Here is a 19,011-nt window from a genome sequence, read left to right as displayed (position 1 = left end):
ATTTCTTTCTTTTCAGCTGTCATATCCATTACTATTCAAGCCATGTCCTTCATTTTTACCAACCTGCCGATGGCTGTCGCATCCATTCCCCTCCCCATCCGCTTCCTCTTCCAAGTGGCCGAGAAGCACCTTTCCCAGCATGCCCGGCAGCTGCGCTTGGTGGGCCTGTTACTCTGGGCTTTGCTGGGCTGTCTGATCCAGGGCATGGAGGACCAACACACACTGGAACAGATCAATGGAGTAGTGCTGGACCATGGGGCAAGGGACACTCTGTCCCTGCTGGCTGAGTGCCTACAGGCTGCGATCGGCATTCAACAGAAGGTAACCCCATGTGATAAAGATACTGATAACAGCAACATCAATAATAATAATTGAAAGGGGTTCATTTAACGTGAGTCATCAAATCAACCATCAACCATCTGACTTTTACTTATTTACATTAATGGTTTGCCGTGTGTCGGACAGGGCGTTCCCAAACCCACAGTGCACAAAGTGCTGCAGGCTCTGGAGGAAAAAAGACCCAAGTGGACGAACATGCAGCTGCAGAAAGCTCGCAAGCTGTGCTCAGACAGGTGAGAGGTCAGCTACAAGTATGAAGCAAGAGCTCAAGGTCCGACGGGTATTTTGTGTTCATGTTTTTAATAAATGTTGTCTATATGAACAATTTTATTCAATCAGGGAAATGTTGTTATAATTTAATCATCCTTAATTTATTCCCCCTTTCCATTGATTATTCATGAGGAACTTTAACAAAACATTAACTGTTATTGATCAAGATTATTTTGATTGTAAAAGTACCTCTCTATGAAATGAGTTCCCGATACATGAATGAAGTGGTTTATCAATAGATGAGCCTTGAGGCTGATAAAGAACTGACTGATGATGTTTTCAGCAGCATTTTATTATATACTGAAAAAACTCAATATAACAATGAGAATACGCAAACTGCTCCTTTTGATTGAGCATTTATATTCTGAAGAACGGCATGACCAAGAGGATTTTTCATTAAGAAGCTTTATAAGTAAGATCAATTTATCTCAGATGTGTTTTTTATGGTAAATGATGGGCAATGGCGCCTGACTGAGTGGTCTACAGGTCGGACTGTTGGGAAAACATCTTTCACTTCTAGCTGATCCGTGACTTTTGGCTCTACGTTTTGTTACTCATTCCCAGAAATTGCGCCTCTGGTCGCTCACTTCATCATGACAAACTCTGGACACATCTGTCTTCATAAAAAGGGGATTCAGCACTGCAACGCAACATGTTCAATTAAAAAAAAAAAAAAAAAAAGAAGAAGAAGAAATAAATAGAAGAGCACTGAGTAGATTATGGCCAGTTCTAGGAAATGCTTTTTTGTTTCAGAGACGGGAAGAGAGGAGGAGATGCCAGGGGTAGGGAGGGGAGGGGGACAGTGATGGGGGCTGAGTGGAAAAGTGAAAGCAGAGTGATTATGTATCACCTGTCGGAGGCATTGAGTGGGATCATTACTATTCATTAAACTAACCTTCACAGGGAAGTGACGCCTGGCTTGTAAACAATCAGAATACAGTGTCAGAGAGAGAGGGGAGGGGGAACGCTCCAAAAACAACTGATGCTCCACTCTGTGGCATCTCACCCGCTCACACAACAAAAGCTCAGTAATACCTGCAACAAAGACCACTTGCCCCCTCTGAGCCCTCTCGACTCGGTACCCTCATCCCACTTTCTCTCCTTCCTTTCCCAACTTTACCCCTTACTCCTCCTCCCCACGCCACCCACCTTGTCTTTGCAAAGTAATTTGTTGAGGAGAAGATTATTGTTCTCCATCATGGTGACCCTGGCTGGGCTGACGGGATGCATACACAGATGAAGATGAATGCAGTTATTCCTTGGCGGAGGTCTGCCTCTTTCAGGGCACATTGGCCCTAATGACATGATTGATAGGCTGTCCTAAATCCGGAGGGGCCCTCATTAATCACCGCGCTGACTGAATCCAATCATCTGCTTCACCTGCACAGTGATGGACAGGAAAGGATACAGCGCAGGTGCTGACACGGGTGCACAGCCACCATCGCCGACAACAACATCACCGCAGGGCTCGCCGGGCAGAAGAATGAGCGGATGTATGTGGACGAGAGGGGACTCCTCTTCCTCGGCAACTCTCAATGTCAAGCAGCCAATGGCGGGCTGACAGGCGACACCGATTCTGCCACCTTATAATTACAAAGAGGAAGACGGAGAGAGAGAGAGAACAATGACAGGGAGTGTATGTGAAGGAGAAGGCTTGATGGACGGTAGTGTGATATCCATCCATACTGAAAGGGCGGGAAAATGATGCGGGCGTCTGCCAGGGCACGAGCCTGTACATGCATGAGGACCTTGACACACAATTACACACACACATACAAGTTAAAGAACACACACACAAATCATTTTTAGTACGCTGGTATCCTTCGGACAAATTACTGCTATGTATCTCATGAATAATAATGGAAACAGGGAAAATTATTTTGTTATCTAACACTCAATAATCTGTCTCTATTTCTCACCTTTTTTTTTAACAGCCTTAGCCTTGACCGTGCGTCAGGTCAATATTTATTGCTCATAAAACTCACGTAAATGTATTCAAAACACGTTTTCAAACACTTTTTTTGTTGTTAATATTCTTGCGGTTTCCAAATTTAAATGTTATCACAAATTCTTCCCTAAACTAGAAAAATCCCTCCTCAGCCAGGGGTAGTATAGAGAAACGAGCTGACTCCCAACCACTTCACATTTCCCTCACTTTTCTCTTGGCTGCGCTCAGTGTTTTTTTTTTTCTGTCTTTCTTTTGTTTTCTCTCCCATCTCCTCCTTTTCCCCTCTGTTTCTCTCTCAGCGTGTTTGAGCGAGGAAGGGAGAGCGGAGTTGCTGTGGCTGAACTGACTGAGCAGAAAATAGGCCTGATGCTGCTGGAGGTCTGCCACAAAGCAGGTGGCAACGACTACCTGAGGCAGCTCTATAACATCATCCAAGCCAATGAGGTAGGGAAGCACTCCCTCTCCCCAGCAATTAGGTGGCTGCTGGCCTGAGGCCGCAGGCTGTTCTGGAGGGGGAGACGGAGGGAAATGGGCTGTTGCCCGTGTGTAGTCTCCTCCTTGTGATCTTCTGTTGTTCAGATGACCTCAAGGATGCGAACCAACGGTGATTTCCTATGTTAGATGCTCAGAGGGGAGAGGACAGGCATGGCTGTCACATTCTTTATAGAAATCTTTAAAAGATACCTGAGTGTAATAAAGTGATGATACTTTTTTTCAATCTGAAATGAAAGGTATTAAACCTTAAGTTACAAAATGAAAACCAGCAGTTATCTTGATAGTGCCAAAGTTAATCAGGAATTAGTAGGAAGATAATTTTCTCTTCGAGAGTAAATGATCACCATCGAGTGAAACGTCAACCACTCAACCACCATGGTTGAGTCCATCTGAGAAATTGTAATTTTTTAAGCTGTGCAGTTGTTGGTGTTTTTGCTACTTTTGCTACAGATTAGATTAAAATGATCTTTGCATCTAATCTGTAGCAAAAGTAGCAAATTCAGCTGAGAAGAAGTTAACTTTTTCAATACTTCTGACTCTCACATCTTATCCATGGCACAGTCTTATACACATTTGTTCCTTTAAAGAACATAACCCTCAAAGTTTTCACAGGAGTAAATTGTGATTTTGTTGGTGACTATTTTAAGCATATCTTTTCGATAAAATGAAATGAAATGAAGCAAAAAACAACAGAGGCCATACGCACATGGGAAGACGTTTTTTTTTCAGATTCTTGTTAGTTTCATAGAGTGCCTTGCAGGCCTTGCACCTGTGCAGGTGTTGGCAGCTCTGTCAGAAACCAAGTTAAGGCGTATAAATGCCCAAGTATCCCGTTTTCTTTTGGAGTTCTCCAGGTAACAAAATCAGGTTTCTCAAAACAGGTTTCTGAAATCAGGATATGATGTTTACATGAAGAAGTTCAAAATACTTAAAACGCCAATCAAAACCGGTACTCAAGTCCATGTAAACACACTCATTGACACTTTTCCAACACTGATAAGCACAGGACATGGTCCTCCTTTAGACATTGAGTTAGAACAGAGCATGGAAAAACAAAAACATAAGCACCATATGCATTATATATAACTGAGTCCATAACAGCTGTAACTCTACATAGCAATCAGACAAACTGTGAGGATTCTCAAGCAGGCTCTGAGTTTCCCTCCTGGCAGCTCGAGGATTTTTACCCTTCCAAGGTCAAGGCAAAAACACAAAGGTCAGGGACAGACCGGGCTGCCCGAGAAGTGGAGGGATAGGAGGTTCGGAGGCCATGTCAAACTGACGGATGGGAATATTGTGAATTCACACCAGGATGCCCATGTACACACACACACACACACACACACACACGCACACGCACACACCTACAGAGACAAAAAGGCGCACACTTAGATGTCTATACTGTACATCCTGTAAGACAGCTATAATAAGCAACCACTGCAGAGGTTATAGAATGTTATATGTTTCCATGAGGCTTTTTGTTGGAGAAAATGTTTATTTGCATGGACTTGTCTTCCTTCTTAAAATTTGGAAAAAGGAAAGCATCCAATCTGTCAGAAATTACTTGTTAGTTCTTTTACTGGGACTCTCAAACTGTGAGCCAATGTTAACAAACTTCCTGAAGTATGAATGTATGCTTTGCTGCCTTTTCAGTTTCAGGAAGTTTTCTTATAAATAACTTTTTGGCCTCACTCTCTTGGTCAGTTGTTGTCTATATAGAATATTGTATTATATATGTGTACTCTCAAACAGTTTGTCAGTCATACAATTTTTGTATTTTTTTTTCTGTCTTCTGTCTTGTTTCTACCCATCTTGGATACAGGAGCTTTTGATGTTCAAACTAAGCACAAACTCATCCAGTGATTCTCCTCACTTGGTAAACTTTGACCGTCAAGTGGACCCTGATGTCGGTTTCAACCCTCTCCAACAGTTTGAGCACATTGGAAAGAAGAAGCTGGATCAGGTTAGTCACACATTTTATTGTTTATATATACACTTATGAGGCTATCAAATCATTTACTTTTGATTTATATAAAAAGCTTCTTTATGTTTTTTGACCTAATACCATGTGGATATACTTGCGACACATAGGGTTGTGTCACTTTTAACTTTCTCCCAAGGCCAGAAGCTAAATGTTGAAGGTTAGGAGCAGTTTGAGTCTCTAGTGAACTGGATACTGTGGCAATCTCTGAAGCTGTCAGGTCTTTCTGGGGCTCAGCTTGCCTATTCTCCATAGGTCGCTGCCTTTTTCCAAGTAGGAGTGAGGCTGGCAGAAAGAAAAGAATGCTGAAAAGGTGAAAAGATGAGAGAAGTTTCTTTTGCATAAAAAAATGTGAAATGTTTGATTGCAGTCTTAAAGTGCACTTCTTTGGGGCTTTGAACTGTGTACCCTTTTACCCCAAACTTATCCCCAGGAGTGCTTCCTTGATGTTCCGTTGATTGTTAATTTTTTATTTTTTTTTCCTCATAAAAGCTTAAAGTCTATCTACAGGTAGTTTTAGTTCAATGCAGGAGTTGACATCTCTCCCCCCTCATTCCCCTTTTATTATCAGGGGAAATACAGTTGATATCACACAATGCAATCAACAAAGGCTACTGTTTTCTGACTGACTTGTCTGTTTTTTAATTTAATTTTTTTATTTTTCTTAAGGATTGGATGTATTTAATACATTTGTGATCCCTTGTAATGTAGCTTTGCTGCTGCTATTGTTTCTGCTCCACGTTTTAATCCTAAGACCTGTTTTTTGCTTATCACAGGAGGCTGAATAGCTTTGCATAGAAACACCCTATTAAGAGAATGATTAAAATGCCTTCTCCGCTTCAGGTGCCTGTGTTGTTTGTCAAATAAAATGGAGGGAGGAGGAGGAGGAGAAAAAAGTTACATCCATCAATCACCTACGAAGAGGGAGTAGGGGGGGGTGGATGGATGGATGGAGGGAACGAGTGTAGTTCTCCTCCTTTTGTCAATAAAACTCAGCCTGGAGTTAAGCGTGACATTTTGGCAATCAAAGCAATCTGATTTTTATTTGCTTTCCCAATATGTTGCCAGAGCAAAGTGTGTTTGCGTGCATGTGTGTGTTTAAGAAAAAGAGAGAGAGAGAGCAAAAGATAGGTTGGGGGGGGGGGGGGGGTTGGCAGGATGCCGTTGAAGATGGTAAGAAAAAAAAGCAGTGAAGTCAGAAGAGTAACGACTCCCTCCCAAAATTGATTTATCTTTCTATAAATGATGGCTACATCCCCCCAAATGGATTTATAAATTAATTGCTGTCTTATTGGAATAAAAACCTTCTTGTGCGGACATGATTGATCTCCCAGTGTCGGTAGCCTGCGCTGGGGACCCCCCTCCTCCTTTGTTAGTGGGTCCCAGCTGGAGCGGTAATGCACTGATGGTATTAACCCTGATTAATAACTAACAATACGGTATTCTCATACATCAACAGAGTGCCTTGGTGGACTGGGCATGGGACTGGCCGAAGCTGCTGCCAGCCTATGAGGGCATGAGTCAGGTCACCTTCAAAACTCTGCTGGCCAACAGGTAAAACAGTTGTTCTGTGTTGTGTATATGTGTTCACTGACAGAGGAGTCAGGAGTGTATGAAGCTATTTAGGACTGGGTTGGCCAAAGTGGGGCACAGTTATTTGCAGCTATGGGTTTCCGACATTAAGTGTTTTTACATTTTGAAAAAGAACACAACACAATGCTTCTTACAGATCTAGATGTTTATTCTAAAAAAACCTCAAAAATAAGTATCCCCTAAAGTACAAAATAAGTTACCATTTAAATGTAACAAATATTACTTAAGCACACAGATGGATGTGAAAATACTGACTGGGCACCGCTTCATCAGCTGCTAAAACTTCTTCTCTCAAAGGCTAAGGGCTCCTCTAGCTTCCACAGTGGGGTTTGAGCACATTTCTGCAGGTTTCAGTGTTGGAGGTATCTCTGCTCCTCGGGCTTCTGAGGACTTCGAAACAACCAGAAAGATAGTAAAAAAAAAAGAAAAAAAAAAAGTTATGATCTTCGTGTCACCTGATTGAAGAGTTTTCGCACAAGTCCACCGCTCCTGTCCCATCCTTCAATTCAACCCCCTCCCTCCTCAACTATTCTGCTCTGCAATGAGTATAAATATTTATGCAGGTTTGTGGCACATATTAGATGGCAATACTTCAGGCTGTTCCCTGTTCCCCATTCACAGCTGTCACACTGCCAGCTATCAGGGAGCCATGGGGCTACTGCACCTTGTCTCCGGGCCTACGCCCAATCCATTCTAAATCACCATTGTAACACACCCCTACACACACACACACACACACACACACACACACACACACACACACACACACACACACACCCCTGCAAAGGGCAAGCTCTGCATCTGCCAAGGACACAGGTCTAATAAGGGTGAAGGAAGCTGCTCGGTGCTGTGACAAGCTTTGTCGCCTTCATGCTTCTTCCCACTCACACACATACACACACTTCATTCTTCCCTCCCTTTTATGCTGCCTTGTTGCATGTTAAAACAGATACTGTCATTGCTTGACTGAGCGAAATTAACATTGGGGTATTCATGAGTAGAAACTGAAATAAGTGCCGAGATATTGGACTTGCAATTTAAGATTGTGAATGACATGGGCCAAGGGAAGTAAATACTGACAAGGCACAAAACAGTATGAGGAGGGATGGGAGTGGGCAAAGGTTATATAATTCACCCTAATCTCACAGTATCAAAGTGTCTGAGATTGTGCCGTTTGCCTCATTAGCCTCTCTTTGTTGGGCCAGAGGAGCAGATTTCATGGAGGATTTGGAGAATGGCTTTGGTTCTGCCTGAGACGCTAGCACAGAGGAGGAAGTTAGTTTCACGGTTGGCGACATGTAAGCTGTCAAAGTTTTCCTCAGATCCATCTCTCAGACTCAAAAATATCTCCCAAGCTATAGAAGACCAGTGATGGGATAAGCACACTGATGTTGGATCCACTGTTCCGTTTGGTAGTGCAGATAAGGATAAAGCATTCTGCATATCCACAGACTGAAGTGCCCTCGGCTGTTTTCACTGAGGTTTAACATCAGTTACTCTTTTACTACCTCCTGTTGCTATGGAAAAAACACAGGATATAATCTTACATACTTATAATATTGATAATAACTATGCTGTGTCATACCGAATGAAAACACCACACATTTTGACCGTATTACTTTTTTCATTTTATAACTTTGATTCTCCTTGAATGACTTCCCTTCCCCTCCCAGCCAATATAATTTTTTTCCCTACCTGAGCAATGTGAGTTAGCCGTGTGGCCCGTTGGCCTCCTATATATTGTTACAGTGGCAGGACAGTTATTGTGCCCAGGGTTTATATCACATTCTAATGGAGAAAGGCTATGAGTTAAGAGCGGCAGGCTTTTACACCGGGGCTGTTAAATCACTGTTCAGATGACTTCATTAGCAGAGCAGGACACATGCTGAGACACACATAAACACACACACACACACACACACACACACACACACACACATACACATCGGCTTTCACCCTGCTACCTTGACAGTGTAGCGTCGTGGCCAGACAGGAGGGAGAGTGGATTTATACAGGTGTGTGTGTCCTTCTTTGTCACCTGTCACTTCAGCTCCTTCAGCACGATGGCTCATCCATCATCTGCAGATTGAGCTTTTCAGCAGAAACCAGACTGATTAATACTACCACCAGACCCCCCAGGGTTGACTGGCTGACTGGTTGACCTGGCTTCCTGGCAGGCTTGAGGTTTGAATGGAGAGATGGATGGCTTATGGGGGCGCTAACTTTTCAGCGAGCTTATTTGCTGGCTAAATTTGGATCTATTTTCTATTAGACTCGTTAGGTGCCTCCTTGACAGTGCAATAGTTGTAGGAAGCAGTAATTAGTTGAAAGGTTCAGGTGTATTATTGACAGGCTGAATGTTTTTTTAACTGGATATTTTGGAGACTGACTAGCCTGTTGGTTTTTTCACTGTTTCGGATTGATGACAGGTGTCAGATTTGATTGATGGCAAGATTATTGGCTGCCTGGCTGTATAACTGGTTTGGTGTTTTCTGAGGGCTAAAAGTGTATTCTGTTATTTGTTATTTCTTTGATGCCTTTATTCAGATACAGATACTTTTTTATGCTTTTCAGTCAATATTGAAAGGACAGCTAGAGAGACAAGGAATGTGGGGAGAGTGTGGGGGTTGCTGGCACCAAATGCTGTCAAGGATCGGGGAGGTCCAACCTGTGACCAGTGCATCCAGGACTGTAGCCTTTGTATAGCCTGTTCGACACACTGAGCATGCACCCCATATGCTATACAGAATTTTAGATTTATAAGTTCAGCTTATTTTTCTCTCATACATTTGTTGTTATTAGCCAGTCTCGATACATTCTTCTTTACTCTACTAAGGTCAGGTTGAAGTTATTTATTATGGTAGCAGTGTTATTAGAGTTTAATTGGAGTAATTCAAACAGAATTCAATTCAACAGAATTCAATTCATTCATTTCACTTCATGGTCAGACCCTGATAATACCATAGTTGTGGACTCTGATCTGTTGCCTCAAATTTATTTTGGCTTTAGTGAGATTTCTTAATTTTCTAAGCCCAAATAAATTACATTACAAAATTGGTTAAATGTTGGCTTCTGCCAAGTTGTCATAGTAGCCATCTACAGATTGGAAAGTGGTCACATTGCCTCGCCATTTGACTTCATGTTGTGAGCCAACCTTTGTTGTAAATATAGGAAGTTAAAAGTACTGAGTGACTAACCCAAACAGAAAAATAATCTGCTCTGTCCTTAATCACGTTATTTGGTCAGGAGGCCTTTATGAACTTTAATCTTCTTTATGTCTTTATTCTTGTGTCTTTATTCTTTTCCCCCCAAGAGAACTAAAGAGCATCTCTGGGAGAAAAACAAAATGGATGCTACAGACTTATTTGAAGTGTCATCTGCCAAGGTGACTTTTTGTGACACTTTCCTTGTGTCTGTACATCAGAGAAGGTCCTCTGACCTGGTTGATAAGAGGTAGCCAAGTATGAGGGATGAAGCCTCATGTGTCACAGGGCGGCTCCCCCACTCCATCATGAGGACCTCATATCATCCAAGGACATTCATGCTTACATCTACACATTGCTCCACCGCTTTAGTTACCTATCCTTACAACAAAATTGAATAACAGGATGTGTTAGTTTAAACAGGCTTTGTCCTGTAGTAGTTTTCGACGTGTAATATTCTAAGAGTGAGCACTTGACCTCATGATTTGGTTTTACACAATGACCGTAAGAAAGCCCTTGCAGCACTGACCCCACACATTTGTTAGCTTAATGTGCTAAGCTACTTTGTAAATACTGAACATTAAAGCATTTGTTGTGCATTGTCTCATTGTTGCAGTTACCCCTCAGGTCCATAACAATAGCAGTTTGTGGAAAAATGCCAGTCTGTAGCATTCTCTTGCTTGAGCGGCTCCTTAAATTGCAGCGATAGACGCTTGTGCTTTCAGGAAGTGGGCAATCGCCATCTGTTCCTTGGCTCTGCCATATGGCAGGCCTTTTTCTCAGGGAATAAAATAAAAACAAATATGTCAGAATGTTCGTCTTCCTCCACGGACGCTGATCAACCTGGGGAGATGCTGGATCTCAGTGTGTCTGGATTAATGGTCTTACTTTATGCTTCGGGGAATGAGGGAGTGTGTGTTTGTAGGTGCATGTGTGTCAGAGCACATGCGCATGCGCAAACGCTGTTTAAGGGTTTGTACATGCTAATGCACATTTATGTACCTGGATGTATTTCCAGAATCATTCATCTGACTTAAAGGGCGATCATTACTGCACCATTTGGAGCAGTTGGTTGCCCTAATCTTGGAAGCATTAAACAACACAGGAGAAAAACAGCTTCAAGGTTAGCTGAAGTGACATTTCATAGTTGCCACTGCCAAAGAAACAAGAAGAAAACACTCTCAAGCCATCATCAGACTCTCCATCTTGCAAGGCCAGAAATTCAAAAGACTTGTCACTTTTGAAAATCAGGAGAGTGTGATGTGTCATTGAGGAAGGGCTTCTTTCTTCTCTCGTCGTTCCCCTTGTGTGTGTGCCCTCGGCTGACTGACAGCTAGGGATGGGAGTTTGTGTTGGTGGAGACAGAATACATCTTTTGTCTGCTTGGTTATACATGGTGTGTTTTGTCTTTGCTACCCCTGGACAGCACTGACACATTGAGGTTTTCATTAGCCGTAAGCAGGTGGCAGAAGAGACGCGACAAGCTTGTGCGCATGAGTCTGTTTCCATGACTGTCTGTGTGCAGCTGCACTGCACCAACTTGTACACTGTATGCGTATCATGGAGGGCGTACATGTGTCCGCCTGCACGTGTGTGAATGTTCGCTCTTATATTTCAGTGTGTGTGATATTTGGAGGTTTGCTCCAAAGGCGAATAAATCAGTGATGCCTGGGATAAGGCCGTGGCCCCTCCTCAAACTGCACAGACAAGCTGAGAGGCTCATTAATCAAACGGCCAGTCACAGATGTGATGGCTTCCACACAAACCGCCAGCAGACTGTGAAAGTCACATCCAACAGAGTCAACTGTCAGCCAGGCAAGCAGGCAGGCTGCACTTTTTCCCATCTCTCTCTCTCTCTCTCTCTCTCTCTCTCTCTCTCTCTCTCTCTCTCTCTCTCCTCCCCCTCTGCTTGTATTTATCTCTCAGTTTCCCTTTACCTCCTCTCACCTCCAGCGTGATGCCTCGGTGTGATACATCTGAAATATTTGTCTTGTCCCACTAAAAACGATCTGCAGGGTCGAGGAAAATCTATCTTCTTGGAGAGTGGTCATGGTCAAGCCATGTTAGGGACACGAGACATCAGTCATGACTACACAGTGCTCCATCCTTTGTGGCTACAGCAGCCTGTTCTTTGCTCCACCTATAACCTATGTCTTCCTCTCTAAATGAGCAGATTTTTGTTAGCTGGATGATACATATTCTTTTCTAACGACTTTTTGCTTTGGTACGGCAGATCAACGTAAGTTAAGTTTGAATAATGGATATGATAGGTTGGCTATGTATTCATGCTGACATAGGAAAAACATTTTCATCTGTTATTTCCACAGTACAGATCATTCTAGAGTGCACTAGAAAAAAATGTGCATGCCTCCATCATGGAAATTCAGTATTCTAAAATGGGTTTTCTTACCCCTCTGTGGTTATTATATCACATTTCATATTCAAACTGTTTCCCTGCTGAAATCTGCACTCCCAAAGGGTTTGAAGTGGTTACAATTGCTCACACAAAATCACTTTTCACTCAAAAGAATTTTCAGTGCATGATGCTTAAGCCACAAGGAGAGCCTCTAAACAGGATTATTGTTTTATCCTGTCATATTCTGAACTTTCAGTAGTTCTGTTTTAACCTCTTTTTCCACAAATAATGTTTTTTTGAAGATGTGATAGTATGAATAGCAATCTCTGTGATTGTTCCAACATCCAGCCTTGGAATGAGAAATATTTGGAGAGACTATGTAACAGCAGAGTTTAATGAAAATGCCTCTTAATCTACTGTTAAGCCCTCCAAGGATGGAGAGAAATGCAGGATGGAACAGGGACAAAACAAAGCCAACCGTTCCTGATTAAAAACGGCATCTCCCAAGGCTCCCCCAATTCACTGGGGTACTTGATGGTACAAATATAAAGACTGCTTCACGCAGCAATAGGACACCATGATTTGTCCTCGGTATGTGTTGTTTGTGGTTGATGGGAGGAATTTCTCTTGTTACAATGCCTGAATTTGAATTTGGAGCCATTGTAAAGCTGAACTACTTTCTTCACTTGAGCCACTATCACTATGAGCAACTATTAAAAAATATTTTTATAAATGTGAAATGAGCCATTATTCAGCAACTTTATTACCTGTTTAACACTACATCTCTAACAACAGCTTGTTTTTGCTGTGCAAATCACCTTCTTTGAATGTTGTGCATCCCAATGAAGTACCAATTCATTGCTACAGTACATTGTAAGCTTTCAGTGTGAGCCTAAGTCTGTGGTAATTATAACAACTAAGTGTAAAAAAAAAAAAAGTTTCTGACTTGCTCTCAGGTATTACGTTGCCATGCTTACTTAACCTGTGGAGAGGTTTTACTTAGTCCACTGTGTGTTTGTCTTTGTCAGAGCTGGAACTAGTTTTGTCCACTCGTTCAGACAAACAGGGATTCAGTTAAAGACATGTCGGGCTGTTTGACGCTGTTGCCATGTTTCCTGCTGATGTACTAAGTTTACTTTTTAGCTGACTGCAGCAATCCAGGAGCCAGACTGAGACCGTCTGTTGCAGTCGATCACTGTATTCTTCTTTTGTGTCGCTCTTCTGTTGATGTGCCATCTTTATTTAAACTTTCTGGATGTGACATCAACTTAGGCTTTTAGCTTGCAGGATGTGTTTGATCATTTGTTTTAATGTGTTCATGGGTAACAGAAAAACACTATGTTAAATTGAAAAAGAAATATTCAAATGTTTATTTGTTGCAGTTTTTTTTTTTGTTTTACATCTACTCTTGCCATAATGCGATCATTTTATTGACAAGATTATGAATGATTGATGTAATAACTTTGTTGAACTCGTGTTGATGTGTATCTGATTGCGTGCGTCTGGCCCTTTGTGAAGCTGTGTAACTGTGAGGTTTGTTTTGGTGGTACATCATGAGGTTGTATCCCATTGCCAGGCTCATTAGCCCGTCGGCTGCACCCAGGCCGCCCTAGCCAATCGCTGCTCTCCGTGCAGCTCTGCCATTTGCATGTGGTCCAGGAAGAGATAATTAGAGGGATCTCTGCCTGTCACTGTTAATCTGGGACTTAGTGAAGGGCTGTGACGCCGACATGCTGATGGACTGGCACACACGTCTACACACACACATACACACACAAGGACTAGAGTCATTCTCTGGTGCACAATTTGGCATCAAATATACGCACATTCACCAAGAGCAGGCACATAACCTGCATGCACACATAATAGCACTGTGCACAGGCAAAAACATACTCACTGTCTTAAGTGTATTTCTTGTTTCTTTTTCCAAGTTCACTTTCAGTCCATGAGCCAGTTGTTCCTTCTGCTGGGGAGAATCCAAGCACAGGATGACTGACGCAGATGGGTGTAAAACTAAAAAGAAATAGCACTTGTACAGTTGTCTTTTCTGTCATCCTTTCATCCCTAAAACTACAACATATTACCGTACACTTAAAAATACCAAACTGCTTCTCCATTGGTATGTGAATTATAGCTATTGACTCAGTGGCTGTTTACACCAGTTGTACTTTGCTGTTGACACAGGTTTTAGATCCCTGTTCAGATAGACTGTGTGCTCGTTTCTTCCCAAACAGCCAGAATGCTCACTAAGCCTTTTGAACAAGCCCAGCTGTCAGCCCTATGTGAGTCGCACACACGCTCACGCACGCACACACACACACACACACATCAGTAAACAAGCATCCCCAACAAACATTCATGTGTTCATGCACTGGCACGTCTCCAGCCACACAGAAATATACACCCCCCCCCCCCCCCACCAACAAAAAAAATAAAAAACAGACAAACTCCCTCACACACTGCTGATTGGCAGGCCTCCTGTTTCCAGTAATTCTGTCTTGATTCATCCAATCAATCTCACTTGGAGAGCTGCTAAAGCGTTGACTAATATTAAGAGTAGAACATGCAACAATTAAAACATCCTTCAGGTAATTACAGAGCTGGTTTAGCAGCAAACAACTGAAGCATTTTATACATTCAGCATGACGCCTGTGTGTTTCATTTGTACCTGTTTGATGGTTAATCAGAGGAAATGAGCTACATCTGTGTATGTTACAGCCTTAAATGTATTATGTAAAACATTGTCTCATTAGCTGAATATGTCCATGCAAATATTGACTCTGTTCACCTAATTGAATCTATATTCGGTGTTTCATTCAGTGCGGAAACACTTTGTGTAAGAGGCTGTATAGATGTTCATGTCAGTGCAAAACCTTTTTTCCACCCAAATGACAGCTCGTCCTTTTTGCACTCTGTGGGACTGTTTAATGGTGCATGTTGAGAGAGCGGGTGAACACCGTTGCTGACCTCACCAGTCCTGCTCAGTGACCCTGTGTCACAGCTGATGACACATAATAGTTGACATTTGACTTTAGGGGCTTTTTAAGTGCCAAGAGTGCACCCAGGCCCTGGATTCATATTCTAATGTGCTCATCTTTGTACTCTGCGCCTCCACCTTTTTGTCCATCAGCTCGCTCTACACTTGTTTCCACTTTTTCTTCACCTTTCTTCATCTCTCTCTCTCCCCCCCCCCCCCCCCTCTCTTTCTTTATCTCTTTCTTTCTCACCCTACCGGTCTCACAAACCAATACACACATGCAATCACACACACACATGCACTAGTACTTAGAGCTGCTCAGACACACTTCTGCTGCATTGAAATAGCCTGTCCAGCCCGCCTGCCCCCGTGCCATTACAGGTAAGCACAGAGGTGCACTTGTCCTGATACTTGTCTTGACAAATTCGCAGTCAGCCAAAGTGGACACTACAAGCCCTCCTCTCCTTCTCTCCTCCTCTCCTTCTCTCCTTCTCTCCTTCTTTCCTTCTTTCCTTCTCTCCTCTTATGTTTTATTTATATACAGATTACCAGACGTTTGCAGTGATTTGATAACAGTAAAATGCTGCTTGGTTATCTATCCTTCCATTACTTGTTTTGATGCTGTTTTTTGAGTATGAACAACGAAGTGAGCAGTCTCAACAGAAACATTGAACAAAAATCAGGTTGAATTCATATCAACTTGTAGAGTTCCTGCTCTTATTATAATCCAAGCAAAAACATTAGCATATAGTGTAAATCCAGTCACCAGGTGGGTTGTCTATCCGTGGCAAAAGCTAAGAAGCTAAGTGTGTCTTTGCCCTCTCCCTTCCCCTTGCCTCCCACTGTCTTCCTCTACAGACTTTTTATTCTTTCAACTCTCCCCCCATTTTACCTGCTCACGCTCCCTCACCTCTCTCTCGCTCTCTCTCGCTCTCTCTCTCTACTTCTCAGAGAATCCATCATGGGTCATGTTTTTCTGAGTCTTTGATCATCTAGTAGTCTTTCAGCATGTTGACTACAAGGCCTCTCACCTCCCCAGTGGTTGTTGCAAAAGAGGGGGCACACTTATCTGGCTTCTATGATGTTAATGGTTGAAAGCATTTGTGTGTGTGTGTGTGTGTGTGTGTGTGTTTGTGTGTGGGTGTGTGTGTGTGTGCGTGTGTGCTTGTAGGTGTGTGTGTGTGTGTGTCCACTTCAGTATGATGAAAGACTTGGTTATGGCGCTGGGTTGTGATCATGTTACTGGAATATTGCAGCTGTGTACAAAGTTGGCTGATGAGCAAAAACTGAAAGACAACAATCACTTCAGACATGTGACAGCATCATCATAAGATAGGGAAACACAGCTGAATCACTTAGATTCTTATATAGTTTTTAAATACCTTAAAAGGTTGAATTTAGATCTCCTACTACCTCGAGCGGTGTATCCATATGTATTTGTTCAGCGATTGCATGAAAACTTCCCTCTCTGTGCTATTATGGGTTTGTCCTCAGGGCAAAAACTCTGGTTCAAAAAGCTTCTTTTTTTTTCTCCCAGTCTTTACACCTCGTGTGTAAACTATGGTTGGGTGTCTGTGCGCTTTGCTGCTTCATCCAACAGAAGAATTCTCCTCCCTGTAAGATGCAGGGGATGGCCTTGATGTGACAGCTCGCAATGTTAGCCCAAGTTGTTTTTGACAGAAGACAAAGAAAAAGGAAAAGGAGGGAAAGAAAAAAAAAAAAGGAAACTTAAAGGAAAAGCTGATGATTCTTTCCCTCTGAGATGAATTACCTCTGCAGGAATCAATTCTTCCTCTCTTTCATTTTCTTTATCTTTGTTATGTTTATCTTTGTAGTGTAGCTTTGTCGTGACTATTAAGAACAGCCTGTTTGATTGAATTTGCCACTGGAGACATCCAGTGATCTTGATGTATTCTTCAGATGGATCTTTTCTGGAGTTTTGTTTTTTTTTTTCCTCATGACATTATGTATACAGGTTTTACCCTTTACAACCGACTGAATGATGAGTGGTATTATTTGGCATTTTGTACTGCTACAATGCCAGTCTGTAGAATGCCAATGACAATCATCGGAGAGGACGTTTAGATTACTGTCGAGCCTCCCTGTCCTGTCTCTTCCTATCTAGCCTTCTATCACTCCATCTGGTTTCTAATCTGTCTTCTTTTCGTCTTGAGTTTGAGTTGTAATGATGAAACACTGGTCAGAGGGGTATAGCGAGTTTTATATATGTGTGTGTGTGTGTGTGTGTGTGTGTTGTGTGTGGATGAGTATATGTGCTTCCAGTAATCTCTGCCGTGCCTGAGTCAGAGTGTGACCCCTGGGCTGTACCTTGCAATCAGTCAGCCTCCTGTCTGAGTATTCCTCCTCCAGCCGTCTAAAAGAGCCCTTCTTATCACCGTGTGGGAGACCTTGCCTCTGCCCCTCACTGTTTCTCAAGGTTAGCCTCACTCTAAGGCCTTTTCAGTCCTTCATATGCACCCCTACCGGTATCTACCCTTGCTCGGCTTTACTACACGGTCTCATAAAAGAATCCAGTTGTTGGAAGTTTTTAACCCTCCTGCAATCCAGTTCTTCCCCTCAAGGTGAGCCTTTCTCCTTGTGCTCTTCTAAAAGCCCTGCACCCACTCTCCATCCCGTACTACACACATCTGACAAAGGAGGGAAAGTTTATAGGTGGCTTGGCTCCCTCCACGCTCTCATCCTTTTTTTTTTTTTTTTTTTTACAAGGTAGTCCTCTCTCGCACTTCTCTTTTCTAATTCTCTTCTCCAATTCGCCACATTCACACATAAACACACTTTTTCTTGAGATCCTTAAAAAGAAAATCCTTTAGAGCAAAAGTTGGATCATCTCTCTCTTTTTTCTCTTGTTCTGTCTTGAAAGGCCGATCCACCTCCACAAAGGCGGATCTATAGGGTCTGTACTTTTGATGCCCACATGCCTGGTGAATAGGTGAAGTGCCTGCGGTTATCTCCCCAGCCTGCCAACTGTAAAGACATTTCAAGGAGGTTCTCTGAAATGTACACTTTGTCTGTATCTATATCGTCATACTGTATGTGACGTAATCTTAGTATTACGGGAATAAATATTGATAAGTGCATGCCAAAGAGAAAGCATGGTTTACAGTCCGTGTTTCTGTGGTTGACTTTTCAACACAAGATCTTTACTTTAAAGTGTAACAAAACAGGTATTAATATCTCGTCGGTATAACCAGTTGCAACACCAGACCTTCATCTAGTGCCTACCTTAGAGCAGCTCCTCTCCCGTCTCTTTCTCCTCAATTGTGACGCACATATTCCTCAGAATGTGGAACTATTATGTCCGTCAAACAATTCAAAACTTTGACTTCAAAGACAGCTTTAAAAAAAAAAAAAGTTGGGGTTTAAGTCAGACTCAGGCACATAAATACAGTGAATGAGGAGAGAATTTGTTGCACCTGTTGTGTGCTCTAAATCACTGTCTTGTAGGTTTGATAAAACAGCCTAAGTGACCTTTAATTGCCAGGACATGGGGGAAAGTTCTTTTTTCCAAAATGGCAGGCGGAAAGCATCACCAAGTTAGTCTGGGTCACAAGCAGTGCCACCAAAAGTAGCTGTGTATTTCGCGTACAATTTCTTTTGATACATTGTTCATGTGTTGGATTGGAAGTTAACTTTTTGCCAGTGTTTTTTTTTTTTTTCGGTATGTGTATCTATATTTAGTTTGTGACGGTTTCAAATTATTTCTCTAGGACCCATTTTTCAATCAAATTAGACAATCATGTCATTTGACATACTGTAACATTACACAAGTCTTTCAGCTCATCACTTTATGATGAGCTGGTTGCGTCCGTGCAGCGTGAGGCCAGTGTG

The 19,011-nt window shown here is 42.4% G+C and overlaps 1 protein-coding gene across 4 annotated transcripts in view; it reads left to right on the top strand.

Moving 5' to 3' along the window:
• kiaa0825 (KIAA0825 ortholog) overlaps positions 1-19,011 on the top strand; it is a 102,338-nt gene that overhangs the window by 39,931 nt on the left and 43,396 nt on the right. For 2 of the 4 annotated variants that reach the window (XM_079337660.1, XM_079337661.1), the window contains exons 18-22: positions 17-321; positions 466-572; positions 2,857-3,001; positions 4,875-5,015; positions 6,493-6,587. In XM_079337660.1, the coding sequence (XP_079193786.1) occupies positions 17-321; positions 466-572; positions 2,857-3,001; positions 4,875-5,015; positions 6,493-6,587 (793 nt within the window). The other 2 variants (XM_079337659.1, XM_079337662.1) reach the window with 2 other exon arrangements.

The sequence above is a fragment of the Symphodus melops genome, assembly GCF_947650265.1.
Source record: "Symphodus melops genome assembly, chromosome: 1".
Taxonomy (NCBI): Eukaryota; Metazoa; Chordata; class Actinopteri; order Labriformes; family Labridae; genus Symphodus; species Symphodus melops.
This window is presented reverse-complemented; position numbering and strand designations above follow the sequence as displayed.